We start from the raw sequence: 23,902 nt of genomic DNA, 5'->3' as shown, positions 1-23,902 counted from the left end.
ATACAATACAGTATTATTAACTAGTCACCATGACAAATTATTTTAAGAGACAGTCTAGCCACCTGATAAAAAGCATCTGAAACAAAATTTCATTTTCGCCATCAGTATCAATACTATACTGAATTTATGCAGCTCTTCCAAATTTATGAATTTTTTTGGATTAATATATAAACTTGCAGGTCTTAAAAGCAAGCAACCAGCAGGAAGTTGCAACACAAAATAGTATTCCTGAGAGCCCAGGAGGTTGGCCTAAAATCAGCTACTTACTAAATATCAGAGACTTTAAACTTCTAAATCCACCACTTTTTCAGTTACATCAGGATTCCCTCCAGAAACAAGAATACTCAACAGATTGGTCATGATTGTCTAGCTGATATCAGGAAGCTTTTCTCCACATCCTGCAGCTCACTAGTATTTCTAGTTAAAACAGGAATCCAGACCATCGGTTTGGGTGTACAAGGTAATTCTTCCACTGAAATAACCTTCAAACAAACTAGAGCCAGAGGCAGGAAAAAAGCCCTGCCATTCTGGCAATAATTTGCCTTCTACCCATGAACCAATAATCTTTAACTACTCAAATTCAGATTCTCCAACACATCAACTCCATTCCAGTTGGGTCTTTAATTGTCCCTTAAACTTTGCTCATTCATCCTTTCCACTATCGTCCTACCATGGTCTGTGATATGCCATTCACAGCTGCCTAGCCACCCTCAGTTCTCTTAGCCTGGTTCTCCATGTTACAAGTCAGGTTACAGAAAGTTTATTTATAACAATCCCATTTTTGTAACTAGAAAAAATATACACACACGTACAAGAAAAAAACATTTCTAAGTAGTCAATTTAGGTGACTTTGTTTTGTCATTATAGTCTAGAATCTGTTTAGTGAATAAGCATTATTTTTGTAATACAAGTTATTAAAAATAAGTTTTTTAAAAAACAATACTTTTAAGACCTACATCTTTTGTTTCACTCTTACCTCATTTAACATACATCCTAGTACTACCAATATTAGTATATTTCCTTATCTTGATTATTAAATTTGAGGACATGTATACATTTGTCATGTGTCCCTAACACATGCACAACAAATATTTGGTGAGTGAACACTAGAAGCTTTATCAGCAGATAAAACTCTAGACTTGGCCAGGCACGGTGGCTCATGCCTGTAACCCTAGCACTTTGGGATATCAGGCAGATGGATCACTGGTCAGGAGTTTAAGTCCAACCTGGCCAACATGGTAAAACCCCGTCTCTACTAAAAGTACAAAAATTAGCCAGGTGTGGTGGTGTACCCTGTAGTTCTAGCTACTCGGGAGGCTGAGACAAGAGAATCACTTGAACCCAGGAGGCGGAGGTTGCAGTGAGCCGAGATCACGCCACTGCACTCCAGCCTGGGCAACAGAGCGAGACTCAGTCACAAAAAAAAAAAAAAAAAAAACACCAGATTTAGTCAAAAGAACTGGGTTCTAGTCCTGTTATACTATTAGCTGTGTAACTTCAGATAAAATAAATTACTATTTACTACAGTTTCTTATTTCTACATTATACAATTGACTGATTTATGTCCCTTTAGGATCTAAAATTACAACTCTGACTACTGATTTGCTAGCTACTGCTCACAATACAATCATCAAGAGGTGGAGAAAGGGAGACATTTGTTGGTTACACTCTACTATTGCAGAGTCCTCTCTTTTTCCTGCCCTGTATCTCCTTCTATTCTCCCTGTACCTCAGCCTTACCTGTGACAACCATTCCCAAGATTCCATGTCACTGGGGGAGAACAGTACAGTCTGTTATGCACATGCAGAAAGACAGCCATAAGGGATCTGAGTCCAACTGTTCTGTTCCTCCTGCACAACATGGTACAAAGGAGAGCTTATTCCAGGAAAAAGGTTATCTCTGACTTACAGAATGTCTGAAGATTCTACACTAGATTTAAAAAAGGAAAAAAGAACAGGTTTGGAAATATTCTGGGGAAAAGAAAGTCATCTGCACCTTAAGATCTCAAATAACACACAGGTATACCATGTCAGGCCCAACAGTGACAAATGAAGTTCACCGTAAGTAATTAGAAAGAAACCAAGCTGGCTAATACATATTGCATGGAAAGCTTCTAGCAAACTGATTAAGAACAAGGATTTATGGGGTTCACAGAGAAAGGGTAGAAATCATTAAATTCTATCAACTTTGTCTCCAGAAAAGATTTTTTTTTTTTTTTTTTACAAAAAAAGGCTAAATTGTAACAGATTAAGAATAAAAAGAAACCTCAAATGAAAGTGGTACTGATACTACCTAAAATTATCCTTCCAGGAAATAACAGAGTGAGATACGATTAACCCCATTTTACCAGAGAACAAGCCTCGGCTTAGAGAAGTTAAAGACTTGTCCAAGGGTACATGGTCAATAGGTGACAAAGTCAAATTCAAACCTCAGATTCCTGATTTTCTAAAGGCAGTGATGGAACAACTACAGGATGTCTATCTCTCATAGTCCAAAGAAAGAAAACGCATACACTCTTAGTTTGTCTTCATGACCGCAAATGTCAACAAATTTCAAGACATCTACCTTTCTTCTCCCAGTAACTGGCTCCCATGCATTCTAGAAGCCCCGCATGGGAGCAGCAGGGCTGCTCCATTAGACATAATCCATTGGATGTAAACAGCTGGATCAGGGCACAACTGGCAAGAATGAGTTCTAGAGTCAGAAAGACCTAAGCATAAATCCCAGGCCTGGTACTTACTAAACTGAGAAATCGTAGACATAATCTACCTTAAAGTCTCTGAGAAAGAGTTTCCTAATACGAGAACCTCCTTCATGAGTTGTTCGATGAGCTAAATGAGTTCATTCATACAAATATGTATTGAGTTTGGGAAGTAAAAGGCTAAACCACAGTCTACTCGTTCTCTGTGTAGTACAGGGGTGGGAGGTAGGAAAGAGGATGCCCTGCGCTCTCTACACCCCAATAAAAGTGATATGGTCAAATCTCCTAGAAAACATATTAATGACAGATCTCCAGGGAAACAAACATTTGCTAGGTGAGAGTTCTCACCTATGAGAGGCTTTTAATAGGATGTACCATGGTTGTTCACAATTTATGGATTTGAAAGTATGCTTCTCTGGTGGGCTTTGTAAACAAGTATACAAATAGTCCATCTATGCAAGTGTCCATCTAAGCTACACATTATTTAGAGTCTTCTATGTTAACATGGGCCACAGCTTGCCCTAATTTGGCAAGAAAATAACCAGGGAGCTATAATAGAGATCCCACACCTCTTCCTATTTCACCTCTACCTCAGGATTGCTTTTATCCTTGTAATCAGTGGTAAAATTCAATGTTGGGTGTGGTAGGCAGCTTATAGAACAACTCCCAATAATCTACACCTCCTGGTATTGACACCCTTGTGTAGTTCCCCAACAAGGAACAGAACTGACATGCAACCACCAGGATGTTACATGAAAGACGGACTGCGACTTCCAAGTCTAGGTCATGAAAGACATTACTGCTTTATCTTCCTCTCCCTCAGCTATCATCTGCCCTCTCTGATGAGGTCAGTTACCATGCTGTGGCTATCCTGTGAAGAAGACCACATGAAAAGGAACTGAGAGATGCCTCTGACCAACAGCCAAGGAGGAAATGAATCTGGAAACAACTATGTGAATAAATCTGAGAATGAATGCAACCCTAGTTGAACCTTAAACGACCATGTGACACCTTCATTACAGCCTTGTGATAGACTGAGAGCCAGAGGACCCAGACGAACCACACTGGCTGGGTTCCTGACCCACAGAAGCTGCAAGATAATAAATGGTTATTGCAATAATAAATGGTTACTGCTTTAAGTCACCAAGCCATGGGTCAATTTGTTACACAACAATAAATTAACATATTAGGATAATTAACATATTAGGTAAGATCTGATTCGTGAGTCTGAATCACTATCTCAAATGTCTAACTACATGTCAGGTCCTGTTCTAAGCACTTAGGGTATATCAGTACACTAGACAAACATTGCTGCCTTTATGGTACTTACAATCAAGGTGAAAAGCAATGTAAAAATATACTAAGTAAATACTCTAGTATATTTGAAGGTGATAAAGGACTTTGGAAAAAGGAATGTCGAGCAGGGTGAAAAGGAGTGGTAGGGGAGGGTAAGGAAGACAGGCATGTGGATACTTGAGGAAAATGCATTCCAGCAGAAAAGACAGAGCACCAGTATAAAGGCCCTACCGGCAAAAGCATGCCTGGCACATACAAGAAACAGCAAGACCAATATGGAGCACAGAGAACAAGGGGAGAATACCAGGAAACTGGAGGGAAAGGGATTACTAGTTTAGGCCCAGGGGGTCATTGGCTTTCACTCTGAGTGAAATGGTATGCCATCAGAGGAGTGATATAATCCGACTTATGTTTTAGAAGGAACACTCTGCCTGCTGTATTGAGTAGACAGGAGAATAAAGTGGGGGCACCCCTACTCCCAAGGGGTACCTGGGAAATAGACTCCTAAGAAATATTCCCAAGGGATGCCTGGGAAACAGGCTCCTAAGAAATATAAGCCCTCCTTATCTACTGCTACAGCCATACTGGCTATACTCTCCCCCAGCTCCTCACTGCTTCCAGATGCAAAATAAATTTGCTGTGACCTTTTATGTAACCTTTAAATCTTAGATACCAACAAAGGCAGAAGGTCATGTAAAGAAGCATCAGCCACTATCTACGAGGAGCAGACTGTAGACCTTCACAAATGTAAGCTAAAGGAATGAAAGAAATCATTTTCACTAACAAAGATTGCTTCTATCTTATATCTAAGGTACACATGGTAACCCTTGGAAAGTAAATGCTCATGAAAACTGTCTTTTTACCTTTATTATTTCAATTCACAAACCAATTAAAGAGCCTATTAAAAAAATTATCATTAGCTATTCCATAAAGTACCAGTATTCTCCCACAACCAGCCATGAACTCTTCACAAGTTATTACAGATTTTAACTAGTGGCCATCTTCCTCTTTTCTAAGATCTAAGCTGCTACTGGTGAGTGTGCAATGCTAAGGTCTGGCCTCTGCTGTCCCCTAGTGGAATCACATTCTGCTCCTTATGTTACAAAGTTTCTGAGCACCACAAAACCTAGCCAGGCAAATAAGGCTAAATTAGAATATTGCTGAAATTATTTTATCTTCCACTATTCTGGGGAAAAAAGAAAATAGTTATATATGAATGCCCATCTTCTACCCACAACCCTTCCCCACCCTCCCCAAATAAAAACTTTTTTTTAATTGAGAATACCTGATGCCTATTTTCTGTTCCCAAATATTTTCTACTTTCAACTGGACATTTTTATAAAAACTGGAATAGCTTGGTTTTGTACCAAAAAAACTATAAGCCCTAAAGAGAATTGCTTTTTAAAGTGGTAGAATGTATCACAGGATACAGCATTATAAAACTATATTCATATACCTGGGTTCACTTATCTCTAAAGGAGACCATTTTGTTAAAAGGGGTGTGATGGTTAAGGAAAATGCAGGGAAATTTCTCAACTGCTACAGATCAAAAGGAATTTAGAAAGGTAAAATTAATTAATACAGAATTAGGTACTTCAAGGCAAAAGTACCCAAATCACTTTTTTAGCTAAAATAAGAAAAAGAAAACAAAAGATTCCCCAAATCTCAGCTATTTTGCTAATGATTTTGTTTTCCTATGTCGATAGGAAATGTTCAATTCCAAAAGCAAACACTATCTGGCAACTTGGTTTTAATTACAGCCGAATACACAGGATTTTAATAAGATTCAAATTTTAATTTAGCCTTTATTCAATTCAATTATTCAGTCTCATGGCCCACAAAACTTTCTAATTATCTTTAAGCCCATTATTGGCAACTTTTAAACTGCCAGAAAAAAAAAAAAAAAAGCATTATATATGCTAAACCTTTCCACTAACTATACATCTAAAATAGTCAAGTAAAAATATTTTTAATTGGTTACAAAAGGTCAAACAGGCTTGTGCTTTAAAAGTTAATGACCACATTAAAAATTACATTACAACATTTTTTTCAGATTAGTATTCTCTCTCTTCAGACACAATAATGTGATGATGTTCTAACTCCTCTTCATCTCCACAGTCATTAAGACCCAATTTAATGTTCACCACGGCATGTTCAACTACATAAAATTTTCATCAACTTCTCTAGGTACCAAGAACCTTGAAATATTCTCCCCTCTAGAATCTTTTCCTGATTTATATTGACATGTCCAATAATCTTCATATAGGGAGAATTTTACTGCTAAATGTATTCTATTTAGGAATCAGTCTGCCCTGTCCCCAACAATACCACTGGGACATCTAAAAAGTATGTAATACATATCAAAATAATCACATTAAAGAATATATTATATTAAAGATATCAAAAAGGAAAAGAAAATATAAAAATAAAAAGCTCCCACACCCCTGGCCCAATGCACTTGTGAGACACCATATCCAACCTTGCCTATCCAGAGGCCCACAGGAGCACAGAATGCAGATATGTGCACAGGTACACGTACCAATTTACACAACTACACATTTACTGAGGAGAATTACACTGTGGAGAAGGTCATTCCACCGACCACCACTGATGACTTCCCAAAATACTCACTATGAATGACAATCAAAACATGTACTCGCCAGGCACAGTGGCTCACACCTGTAATCCCAACACTTTGGGAGGCTGAGGCGGGCAGATCACTTGAGGTCAGGAGTTCAAGACCAACCTGGCCAACATGGTGAAACGCCATCTCCACTAAAAATACAAAAATTAGGCAGGTGTGGTGGCAGGTGCCTATAGTCCCAGCTACTTGGGAGGAGGCTGAGGCAGGAGAATCACTTGAACCCTGGAGGCGGAGGTTGCAGTGAGCTGAGATCGCACCACTGCACTCCAGCCTGGGTGACAGAGCGAGACTCTGTCTCAAAAAAACAAAACAAAAACGATGTACTTAATACATTAAAGATCAATGAGGCACCAACTACCCCCTCATAAAAATGGAGAACAGGCAACTATTCTACCCATGTCCCATTTTACTTAGTTCCAATAAGAAAAAAAATTCTAAAAGCAAGTTTGTCCAAATGTACAATGACATCATATACAAAATCCAATCCTAACTGTATTGCTTGTTTAAAACTACATCATCAATTGCAATTAAGACTTACTTTTGAACCCGCTAATACATAAATCCTATTTTTCTCAGCAAACTATCGCAAGAACAGAAAACCAAACACCGCATGTTCTCACTCATAGGTGGGAATTGAACAACGAGATCACTTGGACACAGGGAGGGGAGCATCACACACTGGGGCCTGTTGTGGGGAGCAGGGAGGGGGGAAGGATAGCATTAGGAGATATACCTAATGTAAATGACGAGTTAATGGGTGCAGCACACCAACATGGCACATGTATACATATGTAACAAACCTGCACGTTGTGCACATGTACCCTAGAACCTAAAGTATTAAAAAAAAAAAATCCTATTTTTAAATAGTCTTTCACTATTATACTGTTCTCTCCCTTCTTTCATGCTGGTGAAAAGAAGCACATTTAATTTGAGTGCATTTTTATTATAAACCATGTTTAAAGATGGCCCACAGAATAAACATGAATAAATAAAAAATAAAAAATAAAAAAAACAAATACTCAAACATTCAAACACCTTATGAAAATTAAATCGAATTTTAAAAAGATCTATTTCTTGCTAGGCTATAAAAAGACATAAAAAACCTTCACTTCAGCTGAAACAAAATGTGACCACATAAAAACAAAAAAATTGTTTCTTCAAAGCTTCAAAAAATATAAATGCATAGAAATCTAAAAGAACTAAACTCCAAGGGGACTTCCTAGGTAAACAAGGGATACAGCACACTTTCATACCTGGTGCCACTTGCTGAAGTGGGCACAGGGCAGGTGGTAAAGCAAGCCTGCCAGACAGGACAGTCTGTGCTAGGGCCTAAAGATCCTGACATCCCTGGGAAAGCTTTGAGAAGAGTTTGTGGCTTGAAATTGGAAGCAACCGTTGGTCTAGTTAGACCAATCCCGGAATCCATATGATAAACACCCAATCATCCAGTTTTGATAAGAAAACAGAACAAAAATGTAAAACCGAAGAAACAGTCCATCTGTGGCTAACCACAATTAATCATAATCTAAACAGCATAATAAAGTAAATTCCAATTCTTAAACACTACAAACATCAACAAGACAAATGTATATTGAAGCTTTATTCATCTCTATTGTCTTAAGATCCATTTCTGGATGTGGAATTACTAAGACAAAAAGAACAACTCTAAGGTTGTTGATAAGTATTACCATATGCTATCTAGAAAAATGTTAACCATTTACAATTCTACCAAGAACATATACCTCCCAGCTTCGCTGCTACAGCTTAATAGCAATGATAGATTGTGTAATCCTTTTTGATTCATTCAGATCCCTTTCTATGCCACTTAATTCCAAATGACTGACTTTACTATGTTTTGTTGTTTTTGAGACAGAGCATCACTCTGTCGCCCAGCCTGGAAAGCAGTGGTGCGATCTCAGCTCACTGCAACCTCCGCCTCCCGGGTTCAAGTGATTCTCCTGCCTCAGTCTCCCGAGTAGCTGGGACTACAGGCGCGCACAACCACTCCCGGCTGATTTTTTTGCATTTTTAGTAGAGACAGGGTTTCACCATGTTTCTCAGGCTAGTCTTGAACTCCTGACCTCGTGATCTGCCCACCTCGGCCTCCCAAAGGACTGGGATTACAGGTGTGAGCCACAGTGCCCAGCCTACTAAGTTCTTTTCTAGACAGTTCCTCATACCCTTGAGCAAACATAGGATATTTTGGGGGGAAAGTGGGGAGTATAGGAAAGAGGAGAGAGAGGGAGTGGTCTTCAGCAATGTCTCTATTTCCAGAACTAGGAAGAAAGGAAAAAGAGGTATCTGTGATTCCAAACCACTTAGCCTCTTCTTAGCCTATACTTTAGAAGGTAAGAGCACAAGATCTAGACTAGATGAGCCAGACTGCCTGGGTTCAAATCTCGGCTCTGTGGATCTTTGAACAAATTGTTTAACTGCTCAAAGATCCAGTTTCCTCATCTGAAAATAGGGATTTAATAATACAGTAAGTAGTCCCCCCCCACCCCGTATCTGTGGTTTTGCTTTCTATGGTTTCAGTTACCCACAGTTAACCAGGCCCAAAAAATATTAAATGGAAAATTCAAGAAATAAACAATTCATAAGTTTTAAATTGCTCACCCTTCTGAGTAGCCTGATAAAATGTCACACCATCCACTATGTCCTGCCTACGATGTGAATCATCCCTTTGTCCAGCATATGCACGCTCAAGACCCCGCTTGTTAGTTACTTAACTGTCTCAGTTACTAGATTGAAAAAACATAGCATATATTGGGCTTGGTACTGAGTTTTCAGGCATACACTGGGACGTTGGAACACAACCCCTGAGGATAAGTGAAGACTACTGCAGTCCTAGACCTAACTGACAGGTCATTAGGATTCAATTAGATGACTTTCAGTGAGCAGTTTTGCTGAAAAGTAAAGTACAAGAAAGTTAAAACAAACTAAAATAAGATTTTTATGGATTTTTTGCAGCACTAATCAAGTCTTAGTCATTAAGATTTACAGTAGCCATCAAGTTGCTATCAACTCACACCATGAAATGCCAAATCAGCACTTACTTACCTGAACTGCTTTCTTCGTTTATCTGCAGTTGGGAAAGCAGTTTTGTTATTTAGATAGCAGCAAAAGAAAAGAAATTAGTCAGTACACCTACCTGGCAGTTCTACCTGCTCTGTGAATATATGTGTTGGCATCCTCAGGACAATCAAACTGAAGAACCCAATTCACGGCTGGGAAATCTATAGAGAAGGGATGTGAAGTTAAGAAACTGGTTACAAGATCTGCCCTGCTGCACTATTTTTATTTTACAATATTGCTTGCCAGGACTTTTCATCACATCAAACTGATGGATATCATCTATGAACTCTATTAAAAGTAAAATTAATTGCATGAACCAAGAGATAGTAAACATTTCTCTTGACAAAATGAACTAAAATTAATGACTGTTTGAATATGTAGATTACTTCGTATCTGACACAGAAGAGACAGATTGCTTTGTGTCGGACAAATAGTGAAATACCCTAATATTTAATAACCTGAAAGCATGACTTCTCATGGGGACATGGACAAAGCTGGAAACCATCATTCTCAGCAAACTAACAGGAACAGAAACCCAAACACCGCACGTTCTCACTCATAAGTGGGAGCTGAACAATGGACACAGTGAGAGGAACATCACATATCAGGGCCTGTCGGGAGGTAGGAGATTAGAGGAGGGACAGCATTAGGAGAAATACCTAATGTAGATGATGGGTTGATGGATGCAGCAAACCACCATGGCACATGTATACCTATGTAACAAACCTGCACGTTCTGTACATATACCCCACAACTTAAAGTACAATAAAAAATAAAGTAAAATAAAAACTAATCAGGCATGGTGGTACATGCCTGTAGTCCCAGCTGCTGGAGAAGCTGAGGTGGGAGTATCACTTGAGCCTGGTAGATCAAGGTTGCAGTGAGCTATGATCATGCTACTGTACTCCAGCCTAAACTAATAAACATGACATCTGACATACACTTTAGAGAACTCCAAGAGGGACAGGAGGAGGATTATGAAAAAGATAATTGTTAAAGTTGGGTATATGAGGGTAGATTAAACATATTCAGCTTTTGTGTATGCTTCAAATTTGCTATAATTAACAATACAATAAAATTAAGTGACTGAAGGATGCGAATTATCACCTATTTATTCTCACGCTTTGTTCCTATGTCTAGTTTCCCTCTCTAATTACGTCCATCCCCATCCATTCCCACAAAGCCAGGAGTTGTATAATCAACAAAGCAGCTTTTTGAAAATAAATTTAAATGCATTAAATGTAGTGATTTATCAGATAAAAATTAGAATGGTGAAAACATGGATTTCACTGATTTTTCTTGTTGAATGAGTTCAGTATCTATAAACAAGTTTCCAATTTTCAAAGAAACGAGAATTGTTTTCATATCTTTAAACTTTTAATCTCTTCGATTTTGTAGGTTCCTCAGTATTCTATGGTGTGATTATCATGAAACAGTAAGAGTAAAAAAGATACAAATACTATGGAAATTTTCACTGATACATCCTTAATGTTAGTCAATTGCTACCAATTTACTACTTACTTTTCTCTTACAAAATAAGAAAAGAAACTCAAGTATTTGAGTCTATCAGATTTCCCAAAATACACTTTATAAGCAAATTACATTTCCCATGATCACAGAAATTTCATGGTAGGAAGTTTTCTTACCCAACCCCCTGGCTGCAATATCAGTAGCAAAGAGTACCGCAGCTCTCTTACGGACAAACTCATTATAGACTTCCATTCTTCTCATTTGCTGCTGTCGACCATGGAGGGCAAGGATAGAAATACCAGGACGTAGCCGGCAAAACACTCGGTACAGATATTGGACCTGGGGCATCAACAGAAGAATAAGTTTGCTTATGGCAGATGACAGCAATAAAGCTTAGAAGACGGACAGCAAAAATGTATTAAGCAGCACAAATTTTACCAATTAAAAAAATGTTCAAATATAGAGCAGAGAAAGAGAAATGTAGTTTAGAGTTGTGGTCTGCAAAGATTTTTGCTCATGTATTTCCTTTGATTTTCAAAAAAATGCTCTTCTTATATTTTTGTATTGGTATCTGAAATCTTCCAAAATTTCAATCATAGCAAAGAACACAATTTCTGGTAAATACTGATGTTTTAAAATAAACACTTATCTCTTATGAATGTATCCCACAGATTCTCATCAGCAGAGCAATGTGATACCCAATTTCAACCAAGTAAAAAATGTGAACTCTTCTTTAATTTTAAGAAATTTGATTTCCTTCCCTCCTTTAATTCACATTTCTATTCCCTAACGTCACAGAATTGCATCTTAAGTTTGAAGCTTGAAAGCCTTTTATTGATCATGTTATCATACCTCATTTCCTACAAAAGAAAAAGCTTATTTTAATTTCCTGTGGCCATAGGCTGACTGAACTTTCCTCTCAGACTCAGCAATTATTAAAATAATCAATAGTACAGAACTGATCAAACCAAGAAATATGTTGGGATTTGATTTAAAAAACTGTTAGACATAAATAAAAACACTGTAAATATATCTCAATGTATGGGACTATATAGAGTTAATTGTTTTGGTTCTCTTTATGTACCCATAAACAGATACTATGGATTGTTAGACTGAAAAGAGTTCAACATTATTTTATTTTCTCTAACATGGGGGTTAAAATCTGTTCACATAAATAAAACTCAAAGGAAGTTTAATTCTGAGCTCCTATAAAACAGGCCAAAACTCATAATGCATTATTCCAAATAATTTTTGGTGATCTATTCGCTCAGTTAAAGAGAAAGATAAAGTCTCTCTTCAATTTTGCTGAAAATAAAGAATGGGAAACCAAGTGAATTGCAAAATGACTTGTTACCCAATCACTAGTCATTTACTTTCTCAAATGCAATTCGCTACTTGCCAGGGAGGTTCTGATTCTGGGACAGTATCAGGCAAGGATTAGAGACAGCTGGACTTAGGCCTTTCTTTTGTCAAGATGTAAAAACAGCTTCTCCAAGAAGACACCAAATGGCAGATGATGCTGGTGCAGCAGAAGGGTCCACAGGACTGGGAATGGGAAACCACAGAGGCCTCGGCAGAGGCTTCAGCAACAGCACCTGCAACCAAGGCCACTGGCAAAGCCAAGGAAGGGATGCCAGTCACTAAGCTGTGCTGTCTGGTCAAGGACATGAAGACCAAGTCCCTGGAGGAGATCTCTCTCTTCTCCTGCCCATCAAGGAGTCTTAGGTCATTGACATTTTCCTGGGGGCATCTCTCAAGAATGAGGTTTCAAAGATTATATGGTGCAAACGCGGCCCACACTGGCCAATGCACTGGGTTCAAGGCATGTTGCCACTGGGGACTACAATGGCCACATTGATATGGGTATCAGGTGCTCCAAGGAGGTAGCCACTGCCATTTGAGAGGCCATCATCCTGGCCAAGCTCTCCACTGTCCTTGTGCCGAGAGGTTACTGGAGGAAGAAAATCAGCAAGCCCACCAGCCCTTGCAAAGTGACAGACCTCTGTGGCTCTATACTGGTGAGCCTTGTCCCCACCTCAGGAGGCACTGGCATCATCGCGGCCCCTTGCCCAAGAAGCCACTGCTGATGGTGGGTATTGACAATTGCTATACCTCGACCAGGGGCTGCAGTGCCACCTTGGGCAACTATGCCAAGGCCACCTTTGATGCCATCTCCTAAAGAGTAGAAACTTTAAACAGAACTTTAAATAGAACTTTCAGAATCATTTCCTAGTATCTAGATACAAAAACCAACTAAGTCTTCTTTAAGAGATGTGAAGTTTATGATTTTGTGGTTGGCTACTGCTCAGGACACACTTCCAAGTTACCTTGAGGAATGCTCCCGGGATCTGGGAAGCTTTGAAAATCTAAGATAGGTCCTTAAAAAACTGAAGTCTTTTTTTTTTTTTTAAGACAGGGTCTTGCCATCTTGCCCAGGCTAGTCTTCAACTTCTAGACTCAAGCAGTCCTCCCACCTCAGCCTCTTAAAGTGCTGGGATTACAGGCGTGAGCCACCGCACCAAGGCTAAAGTCATCCTTTACATGTTAAAATAAGGTTCAGTAGACAACAGCATCAGATCACCACTTAATTTCCCATAAGCTAGAGAGAAACTCATCTACATATTTATTATGGAAAATTATTGCAAAAGCTGTAAATTTAGAATTGATCTACTACATTCCCTAGAAGTCATCTGGAATCTGAAATATAGTACAGGAGAAGTGGCACACGCACGCACGCACGCATGCACGAAGATGGTGGTCCCTTCTCCTCAAGAGAGGAGACAAAGTTCTCTTAGACATCTCTGAAATCCTCATTCTTTATTCCTAGCACAGGGCTAGTGTTCAAGCAAGAAGTGTTTATTAACTAAGATATAAACAAAACACTTCAGAAGGTTAGAGGAGGGAGCAACTGATTCTTTCAAAAGGGAGTGTCAGAAAGGGACTTTCAGGTATGACATTTGAACTTAGCCTCAAAATAAGTATTTCCCCAGATTTAGGTGAAGGGATGCAGGGAGGCCATTCCAGACAGATCAGCATAAACAAAGATATAAGGCATGGAAATAAATGATATATTCATTCCCATATTCCTGGAGGGTAAGGGAGGTATCAGATTATAAAGACCTCTGCTTAGCCTGGCTAACAACTATTCATTCTACTAATATTTATTGAGGACTACATTTCCAGTATTGTTAGCACTTAACAGAATGCCTAAGAAAAGACACAGTTTCTGCCGTTGTGGAGTTGAAAGTCTCAACCACAGATTCCTTTACCACAAGGACACTAAAGATCCCTCACCACACCTAGCACTGTACTTCTCGTACAATACAATAATTTGTCTAATTGATTTGCCATTTCAAAAGTGACATTCAACATACGTTCAGAAAGAAAACTAAACAGCCAATACCTCTTTGCAACTGGAAAAAAATACAATGCTCTTCTTCTTCAGATGGCTTCTCAAAAAGGAATACAGCACACTTATTTTTTGCTGCAGCTCACAGACTATGTAGTTCTGTTCCAAAGTGGCAGGGGTGCTTGTGGAATTAAGGAAAAGAAAGACATTAAAATATGTCATGTAGGTAACTGAAATCCAGACCAAAAAAGGAAACAAGTTTTAATAGTGGCACATCTCTCAAGCAAATTTCCTACACACATACACTAAAAAAACAGTAATTTTTCTCTATTGTCCCTTGGGATATGAATTCAACACATCACTTTAAAACACATTCAAAATCCCTTGTAAATCAATGTCAAACAAAGCACAACACGAACAGTGATTACCTCTAAAAATGCGGGGTCAAGGATTAACTAAGAAGAGGCTTAAGAGAACTTGCTGGGCTGATTAGTATTCCACATCTCATTAGGGCTTTAGATTACTGAGATATACACATTCATCAAAGTCAACTGTATACTTAAAATTTTCATATTTCATTGTATACAAATTTTATACCAAAAGAAAGAAATCTGTACAAATATTAAATTCTCATTAGTAATAGGTGTGAAGTATTTAGAGAGAATACAGATATCTGCAATTTACCCTGAAATCCATCAAAACTAAAATGGGTTAATACAGAGTTAGAAGGGATGGATGAAAGCAAGTAAATGGATGCTATCATTAGGTAGTATCTAGGTGTTTGTTATAAGGTATTTATTGTAAAAGTCTTTCAATTTACCATATGTTTGAAATTTCATTATAAAATCTTGGAGAAAAATATACATGCATTTACTCTTTGAACTAATAAATCTACTTTATTCCAACATTACTCTGGCTTTAAACACACACACATATATACACACATACAAACATATGGCATTATTTATAAAGCAAAAAATGATCAAAATCAACCTAAATGTCCATCAGTAGGGACTTGCAGTATGAACGATTACACAGCCACATTAATTATAATGTAACTGTAAAAAAGGAACGAAGAAACTATCCATATATTGCTGTGGAGTGATGTCTAGGATACACTGTTAAGGAAAGAGGCAAGTGGCGGAATAGTACAGATAGTTTGGTACCATTTATCAGGGGGCTATACATTATATATGCATATTCATGCCCACCCATGTGTGTGTTTACAGTGAAAGAAAAAAGGAGGGGGGACAGACAAACCAAAAAATACAAGTCAATTGGTTTTAGATATGACAAAGTTATGATCCATAAAGGGAAGAATTGATAAGCTGGACTTCATTAAAATTAAATGTTTCTGATCTGTGAAACACACTATCAAAAGAATCAGAAGATAAGCCACAGAATGGGAGAAAAATATTTGCAAAAAAATCTGATAAAGGACTGTTCTCCAAAATATACAAAGAACTCTTAAAATTCAACAATAAGAACAGAAACACCCAATTTTAAAAGGGGGAAGGAGGTCAAAGATCTTAACAGACACCTCTCCCAAGAGGATATGTAAATAAAAAATAAGCATATGAAAAGATACCATACCAACTTGGGCAAAATGGCGAAACCCCGGCTCTACAAAAGAATACAAAAGTTAGCTGGACAGGGTGGCATGCGCCTATAGTCCCAGCTACCTGAGAGGCTGAAGCAGCAGGATCATTTCAGCCCAGGAGTCTGAGGCTGCAGAGGGCCATGATCATGCTACACTGCACTCTAGCCTGGGTGACAGAGTAAGACCCTGTCTCCAAAAAAAAAAAAATTTAAAGATGATCCACATCATATGTCAACAGGGAAAAGTTAATTAAAATAATGATATGTCACTTCACACTTATTAGATGGCCAAAATCCAGAACAGTGACAACACCAAATGCTGGCAAGGATGTGGAGCCACAGGAACTGTCCTTCATTGCTGGTGGAAATGCAAAACGATACTGCCATTTTGGAAGACAGTATAGCAGTCTCTTAAAACCAAACATACTTTTAATACCTGGCCCAACAATCATGTTCCTTGGTATTTACCGAAAAGAGTTGAAAACATATGTCTATACAAAGATCTGCAAAAGGATGTTTATTGCAGCTTTATTCATAATCGCCAAAACTTGAAGGCCATCAAGATGTCCTTCAAAGTGAATAGAAAAATAAACTGTGGTACACATCCAGACAATGGAATATTATTCAGTGCTAAAATGAAATGAGCTATCACTCCATGAAAAGACATGGAGGAACCTTAAATGCATAATATTAAGTGAAAGCAACCAATACGAAAAGGCTACATACTGTATGGTTCCAACTATATGACATTCTGAAAAGACGACACTATGGAGACAGTAAAAAGATCAGCAGCTGTCAGGGGAGATGAATAAATAAATAGGCAAAACACCAAGGATTTTCAGGGCAGTGAATATACTGTGAAATATTGTAACAGTAGATACATGTTTTTATAAATTTGTCCAAATTAATGGGATGTACCACACCAAGAGTGAACCCTAAAGTAATAGACTTTGGGTGATAAGGATGCATCAACATAGGTTCATCCATCGTAGCAAATGCACCACCATTCTAGCGAGAGTGTTGATAATGGCAGAGGCTGCATGGGGACAGCAGGTATATGGCAAATCCCTGTATCTTCCTCTCATTGTTGAGGTTAACCTAAAACTGCTCTAAAAAAACAGTCTTTAAATAAGAAATAGGCCATATCTATAGGGAATTATGGGAAACAGAATGCAGTTATACAAAAGAGCAAAATGAAACAAGCCCAAATATATATCAAGTTGATGACTTAATGACAAAGGAATTATTTCAAAGGAAATGCCTTTGAAGGAATGTGATTCCCACATCTTTTCTGGGATATCTAAGGAAAAAAAGAGAAATGCAAAGGAATCTTAAACTTTTATAAGTAATCATATTGTCAGTAATAATATTGGTATTAGCCTGAAACTATTTTAGATATACTGACTTACAGATGAAACAAAAGTCTTTAGGAATTAATGTTTGGCAGAAGAGAAAAGAGACACATATTTTTTAAATGAGGCTTAATAAAAACCTTGTAATCCTAAATTTAATTTGTAATTATCAGCTGAACTCTTTTAAAAAGGCCTGTCCACTGTAAGGCTTAACACAATGACCATGCCCATTAGCACTCAGACTATGGTCTTTATATACCGGATCCTGCTAGAAGGATTTTATAAGAACTGGAAATATATAAGATAAACTTAGAACACCAGAAAGCAAAAAGTTCACCAAAGATTACTAAAATGTATCTACAGAATCGAGATATTAACTTGAAGCAAGTACTAGCGAAGTTTGGGATGACACAAGATGAATATTAAATATAAAAATTTTTATTGATTCAAGGACATAAAAAGATGTTTAAATCTGAGTTAAGTATCATTAATTCATCATTAATTACTAAAATTTTTTTAGTACATTTAGTTCATTTTTAGTACACACAACCCCCACCCCCAACCAAAAAACAAACACTGCTTACCTTCAGAAAATACTAGGGAACCAACTCACTGGTGTTAAAGCAGATAAAGGGAGTAAAGCATACATTCTAATATTCTGGCTTTCCTGTAAGAACTGTACCTCAGATAATCACACAGTTCATGTGAAAGCTGTTTGATATGAAATTATTTAAACTAATGAAGAAATAATACAATTAAAATATCACAATTTTGCAAACCCTGATGAAATAACGGAGCTAGGCAATAATTTCTATCAGCTGCTAAACTTACAAGACTAAGAAGCTGCTGGTATCAGATTAACCCTTTGGTCTAGAATAGCAACTATAAAAGCATGAATAAATACAAAACAAAACAAAAAGACTGACAGCACCTGAGAGCAACCAAGGCAGGTAGGACTTGAGGTGCTAAAGGAGAAAATGGAAATGCCCTGAGCCAAGCCCTCTGTTAACAACCTCACTTTTCTCCCCAAAAGCATCTGCTGATTGCAAGACAGGAAACAAGGTAGCAGCCTTAAGTCTAAACATGTCAGTCCCAGGTCCCAGAGAGAATGAAAACTGAATCTAAAATTTTTCATACAATTTACCCTTGAGGAGCATGCTAACCCCTAAACTGAGTGTACATAAGGCATGATGAGGAAAAACAAGCAAAAAGCAACCAACTGGGAAAATATAGAACTGAGCAGACATTCCGGCAGGGTCACAATGCTATGAGGTTCACAACTTGCCAAGACAGACGGGCCCTGGTAGATACCTCAGTCTTTTGGTTGAGACCCTAAGAAAGGCTATTCCCCATCTGTGAGGGTTATACCCCAAGTCTCAGGACAAACCAGAAACAGGATAACCCCAGAGTCTAATTGCCAGGCTAGACCAGATCAAGACAGCCTGACCTTAAGACATTTGCTAGCCGAAAAAAAGAAAAAATTACCTTCAAAAGAACAAGAGAACTGTCAGATGACTTTAACAGAAATAATGGAACCGGGAGTACAACAAAGATGTCTTTGAAGAGGGAAAAAAAAATGCCAAGATAGGCTTCAAAAAAAATGAAGATGAAATAAAGAGGTTTTCAGAAAGGTCAAAACGCTGTTCACTAACAAGTATGCACTAAAGGAAATTATTTGAGCAAAAGAAAAATTCTCAGGTGGAAGTATGACAATACAAGAAGAAGAATCAGGTAAGTCTAAATAAATACTGATGTTGCAAACTGATAATAGTGGCTTATGGGGCTTAAGATACATGTGGAATTAAAATACTTAACAATGAAGACACAAAGGTAGGAAGAAGTAAAGGGACCTAAATAATAATTAAATTAACTGTCAAAAGCAATTATCATACCAGATTAAAAATATGCTACTCACAAAGACAAACCTAAAAACATAGGGTGTAAACAATGTAGAAAGTAAAAGGATGGGAAAGGATTCGCCATGCAAATGTTAACTAAAAGAAAATTGCTATATATAGACTAATATCAAACTAGACTTAAAGTTGGCCAGGCGCAGTAGCTGGGAAGCCGAAGCAAGTGGATCACCCGGAGTTAGGAGTTCGAGACCAGCCTGGCCAACATGGTTAAACCCTGACTCTACTCAAAATATAAAAATTAGGTGGGCACGGTGGTGAGCACCTGTAATCCCAGCTGTTTGGGAAGCTGAGGCAGGAAAATTGCTTGAACCTGAGAGGCAGAGGCTGCAGTGACCCAAGATCACACCACTGCACTCCAGCCTGGGCAAGAGAGAGACTCCATCAAAAGAGGGAGGGAGGGAAGGAGGGAGGGAGGGAGGGAGGGAGGGAGGGAGGGAGGGAGGGAGGGAAGGAAGGAAGGAAGGAAGGAAGGAGAAAAAAATAGACTTAAAGGCAAAAAAGAATTAGTAAAGATAAAAAGAAACATTTTATAAAATAAAAAAAACACTGGGAGTAGGGAAGTGTTTTGCTACTCGTATTACAAATAAATAATTTAAAGGGCTCCTCCAAGCCAATAAGAAAAAGGCAAAAAAACAAATCCAAAAAAGAGACACTGTACACAGAAAATAAGCACACACACACACACAAAAAAGAAGCATTTCATAATGATTAATGTTTCAAATTGACAATGCAATACTTAATTTGTATATACCTAATAACATAAATTCATGATAGATCTCAAATTTGAAGATTTTCATAATCCACCATAGAATTCAACTGGTCACTGAAAAACAGCAAATCGCTATGGCCCAAAGGCATATTCTCTCAAAAATAAGATCATTGGACATACCAGTTGTCTATATATAACAACATAATGAAAACACTAGTATACTTTTTCTAAAGTATGCTCTGGCTTACAACTTCGGAAAGATCTGATTTTTCTTTAGTTGTTGGGTCCTTCACAATTTGAGAGTAGATACTCTCTAACAATTTAAAATGTTCTGGAATATAATCTCTCATGGTGTATGAACCACACTGATAAGCTACTAAAGGGGAAAAGCTAACATTGATATTAGACAAAATTCCTAAGAGCATCTGCTTTTTTATGTTTCCTATAAATTTGGAATATTAGAAAACCACAGCCATTATCATATAATCTGAGGTTTTATAAATTATGTCAATACGTGTCTGCCTTCCAAAATTTTTTCTGAAAATTTTGTCTACCACACTTTTATAAGTGATGGGACTGGGTTTCAAAAATCATTTGTGAAATAATATCAAAGTCTTTGTTGTTTTTTTCTAAAACTTTACAGAAAATAACCAACTCTTACCTACAGAAATTGGCAATAGGAAATAATAGGTACAAATTAACTTGCATAAATTATGAAAGGTCTTAGAGACATCTAATGATTAAAAAATTTGTCTGATGAATATTAAAAATAAGCTGGAGGCAAATAGCAAAAAAAGAAAAGTGAAAAATCCTAGACAGGCAGTCTTTATATTTTCAAGTTAATTGTTAATTGTCACAAAAATTTTCATAGCTATCTCAACACTTTAGGAGATCAATGTCTACTCGAAAGTAAGCCAAGGGAAAAAGCTATACCTCACGTATCTTACTATTCCATTCCCAAGTTCTTGAAAGTCAAAGATACCAGTACTCAGATTCCCCAAGATAACCTAGAAGCAAAGAATCTGGCTTCTCTCTTCTCAGGCTTTTAAAATCCTAGACATCTATTACACAAGGTCAAGATGGGCCTGAATACTCATATTTTCTCTATTTAAGGAATTTCCAGATAACACAATTCATTTTCCAAACCTATTTCTTTTTAGGCTAACATTTCAGAGCAAGGAGAAATAAAAAATTTAAGATATAAATAATAGTAGTTGAATTTACATTGCTATCTTCAACAAAGAATCCAACTTATATTCACTGGAAAACATTTCTCCTGGAAGTCTGCAGTGATTCATACCAAATACATATGCTTCCAATTGTCATATAAAAATACAACTTAAAACATATTCCAGCTGGGCACAGTGGCTCATGCCTGAGTGTAATCTCAACACTTTGGGAGGTCAAAGTGGGATGATTGCTTGAACTCAGGAATTTGCTCAGCCTGGGCAATGTAGTAAGACTTCAACTCTACAAAAAATTTTAAAATTAGCCAGGCATGGTGGTATGCCCCACTTGTCCCAGCTACTCAGGAAGCTGAAGCAGGAGGATCATTTGAGCCCAGGAGGTCAAGGTTACAGTGAGCTACAATCAAACAACTGCACTCCAGCCTGGGCGACAGAATGAGCAAGACCCTGTCTCAAAAAAATAGATAAATAAAAATTTCCCCAACTACCTGTATATCACAAACATACATACTTTACATATTTCACTGTAACACACATACTTTACGCTCTATTTTTTAGTGAGACCAAGACAAAAACAATAGTTGCTAGAATTTTAGACAGAAAGGTATTTTGCTAAATACTAATGCGCTTGATAAAATGTGTTCCATAACACATTAGTACTGCATAATCCTGCTAAAAAGGATGATTCCGTACGCAAATAATTTTGGTAAATGTAGCAAGCTACAACCACCTTCCACTGCTTTGAACAATCACAATGTCCATGAAAATATTAAAGGTTCTGAGAAATAGAAACAAAACCGTTTCACTTTGACTCACCATTTGCTATCTCATCCCTTCTCTGTTTATGGAGAGGTAGTGTTGGTAAACGGTAAAATACCTCTTAACATCTATGGAAAAACATTTGTTCCCCTCCCAGACCACATTTTGGGAAATGCTACATTCGAGTACCCTGACATTTAAAGATATATCAAGAATTTGGGTAATTTTAACTGGTATATTTACTATGCTTTGCATAACCAATAACGCATAGAATGTCTTAATTCCCAGAAAACAGATATTTAAAATATCAAATCCCTAAACTAAAAAAGAAAAAAACATTTATCTTGATTGAATCAAAGAGTACATACCTATATTTTGCTTTTTCATGAACCCAGACATACTCAGGGTCTTTCAAACTCAAGCGTGCAAGGTCCTTTACAGATTTAGTTTGTGTTGCTGAGAAAAGTAAAGTCTGACGTTTCTTGGGGAGATTTTCAATAATGGCATTCATGGTATCAGCAAAGCCCATGTCCAAGATTCTATCTGCTTCGTCAAGAACTGAAAAAGGAAAATGCAAGTTGAATTATCATATTTAAAATACACATTAGGCTAAACACAATGGGGTATCCTGGATTGGATCCTAAAACAGAAAAAGAACATTAGCAGAAAAACTGGTAAAACGTGAATAAAGTCTGGAATTTATATGATGTATCAATATTAGCCTTAGTTTTGATCAAAGTACCATGTCACGTAAGACATTAACACAAAGGGAAGGCCGGGCACAGTGGCTCAGGCCTGTAATCCCAGCACTTTGGGAGGCCAAGGTGGGTGGATTACGAAGTCAAGAGATCGAGACCATCCTGGCCAACATTGTGAAACCCAGTCTCTACTAAAAATACAAAAATTAGCTGGGCGTTGTGGTGCACACCTGTAGTCCCAGCTATCGGGAGGCTGAGGCAGGACAATCACTTGAACCCGTGAGCCGAGATCGTGCCACTGTACTCCAGCCTGGCAACAGAGCGAGACTCTGTCTCAAAACAAACAAACAAACAAACAAACAAAAACATTAGGGGAAACCAGGGGAAGGATAATGCAGGAACTCTCCACTGCAACTTTCCTATAAATCAAAAACATTCAAAGATAAAGTTTATTTAAAAATACACATTAGGTAGTATTCCCAAGCCAAAAAGAAAAAGTTCATTTAAAAAAATGCCAACTTGACCTTTCAAGTTATTAGAAGCAGGTGTTAAAAATCTTGGCACGGTCTAATACTAATGTGCCTAATTTCACATATAAAAGTACATATATTCTTCTGATTTTTTTAAATCTAGTTATACTTTCTGGGTTTAGAGCCCAAATGCCAAAATGTGTCAGTAATTTTTAAGTTTGTTTTGAATCATAACATTTATCCAACATAAAATTTCTATCATTAAAATGTATAAGGGCTCTCTCCTAAGTCTGAGCCTTTTTTTTAAATCAGAAATTCATTTGACTCACCTAACATTTGGAGATCAGTAGCATGAAAAGATACTGTTTCATCCATGTGTTGAAGAAGTCGACCTGGTGTGCACACGAGTATATTTATGTTGTTGATCCTCTCAGCTTCGTGTTTCAGATCCTGAAAGCAGTTATTTATTTTGATTACAGAGACACATCACTCTCAGCAGCCTCTGTACCAAAGCTATAAAAGCCACCTGCATGTGCCATTTCATCACAGCATTTTAGATACTCTTGGAAATAAACTAACTTTTCCCTTGTATTTCTGCAGCATATCCACATTTCTGGGCTAAATAAAAAAAAAGTCTTTACGGGAAGACATAAGGAGCTCAGAGTTCTAAATTCTTA

At 37.6% G+C, this 23,902-nt stretch overlaps 1 protein-coding gene across 6 annotated transcripts in view; it reads right to left on the bottom strand.

The window, feature by feature from the left end:
- The window catches only part of DDX10 (DEAD-box helicase 10), a 274,322-nt gene that overhangs the window by 236,278 nt on the left and 14,142 nt on the right, over nt 1-23,902 (bottom strand). For 4 of the 6 annotated variants that reach the window (XR_013404274.1, XR_013404273.1, XM_015115626.3 and 1 more), the window contains exons 5-9: nt 23,555-23,675; nt 22,426-22,615; nt 14,590-14,716; nt 11,363-11,525; nt 9,793-9,877 (exon numbers count right to left, since the gene is read on the bottom strand). Coding sequence is in view for 3 of the 6 variants with exons in the window: in XM_015115626.3 (XP_014971112.2) it covers nt 9,793-9,877; nt 11,363-11,525; nt 14,590-14,716; nt 22,426-22,615; nt 23,555-23,675 (686 nt within the window). In the remaining 3 variants the exon portion in view is untranslated. Of the gene's footprint in view, nt 1-1,739; nt 1,851-9,792; nt 9,878-11,362; nt 11,526-14,589; nt 14,717-22,425; nt 22,616-23,554; nt 23,676-23,902 lie in introns of all 6 variants that reach the window. The other 2 variants (XR_013404272.1, XM_077964258.1) reach the window with 1 other exon arrangement.

Source organism: Macaca mulatta, chromosome 14 (genome assembly GCF_049350105.2).
Source record: "Macaca mulatta isolate MMU2019108-1 chromosome 14, T2T-MMU8v2.0, whole genome shotgun sequence".
Taxonomy (NCBI): domain Eukaryota; kingdom Metazoa; phylum Chordata; class Mammalia; order Primates; family Cercopithecidae; genus Macaca; species Macaca mulatta.
The sequence above is the reverse complement of the archived record's forward strand: the minus strand, read 5'-3'. Positions and strand labels throughout refer to the sequence as shown.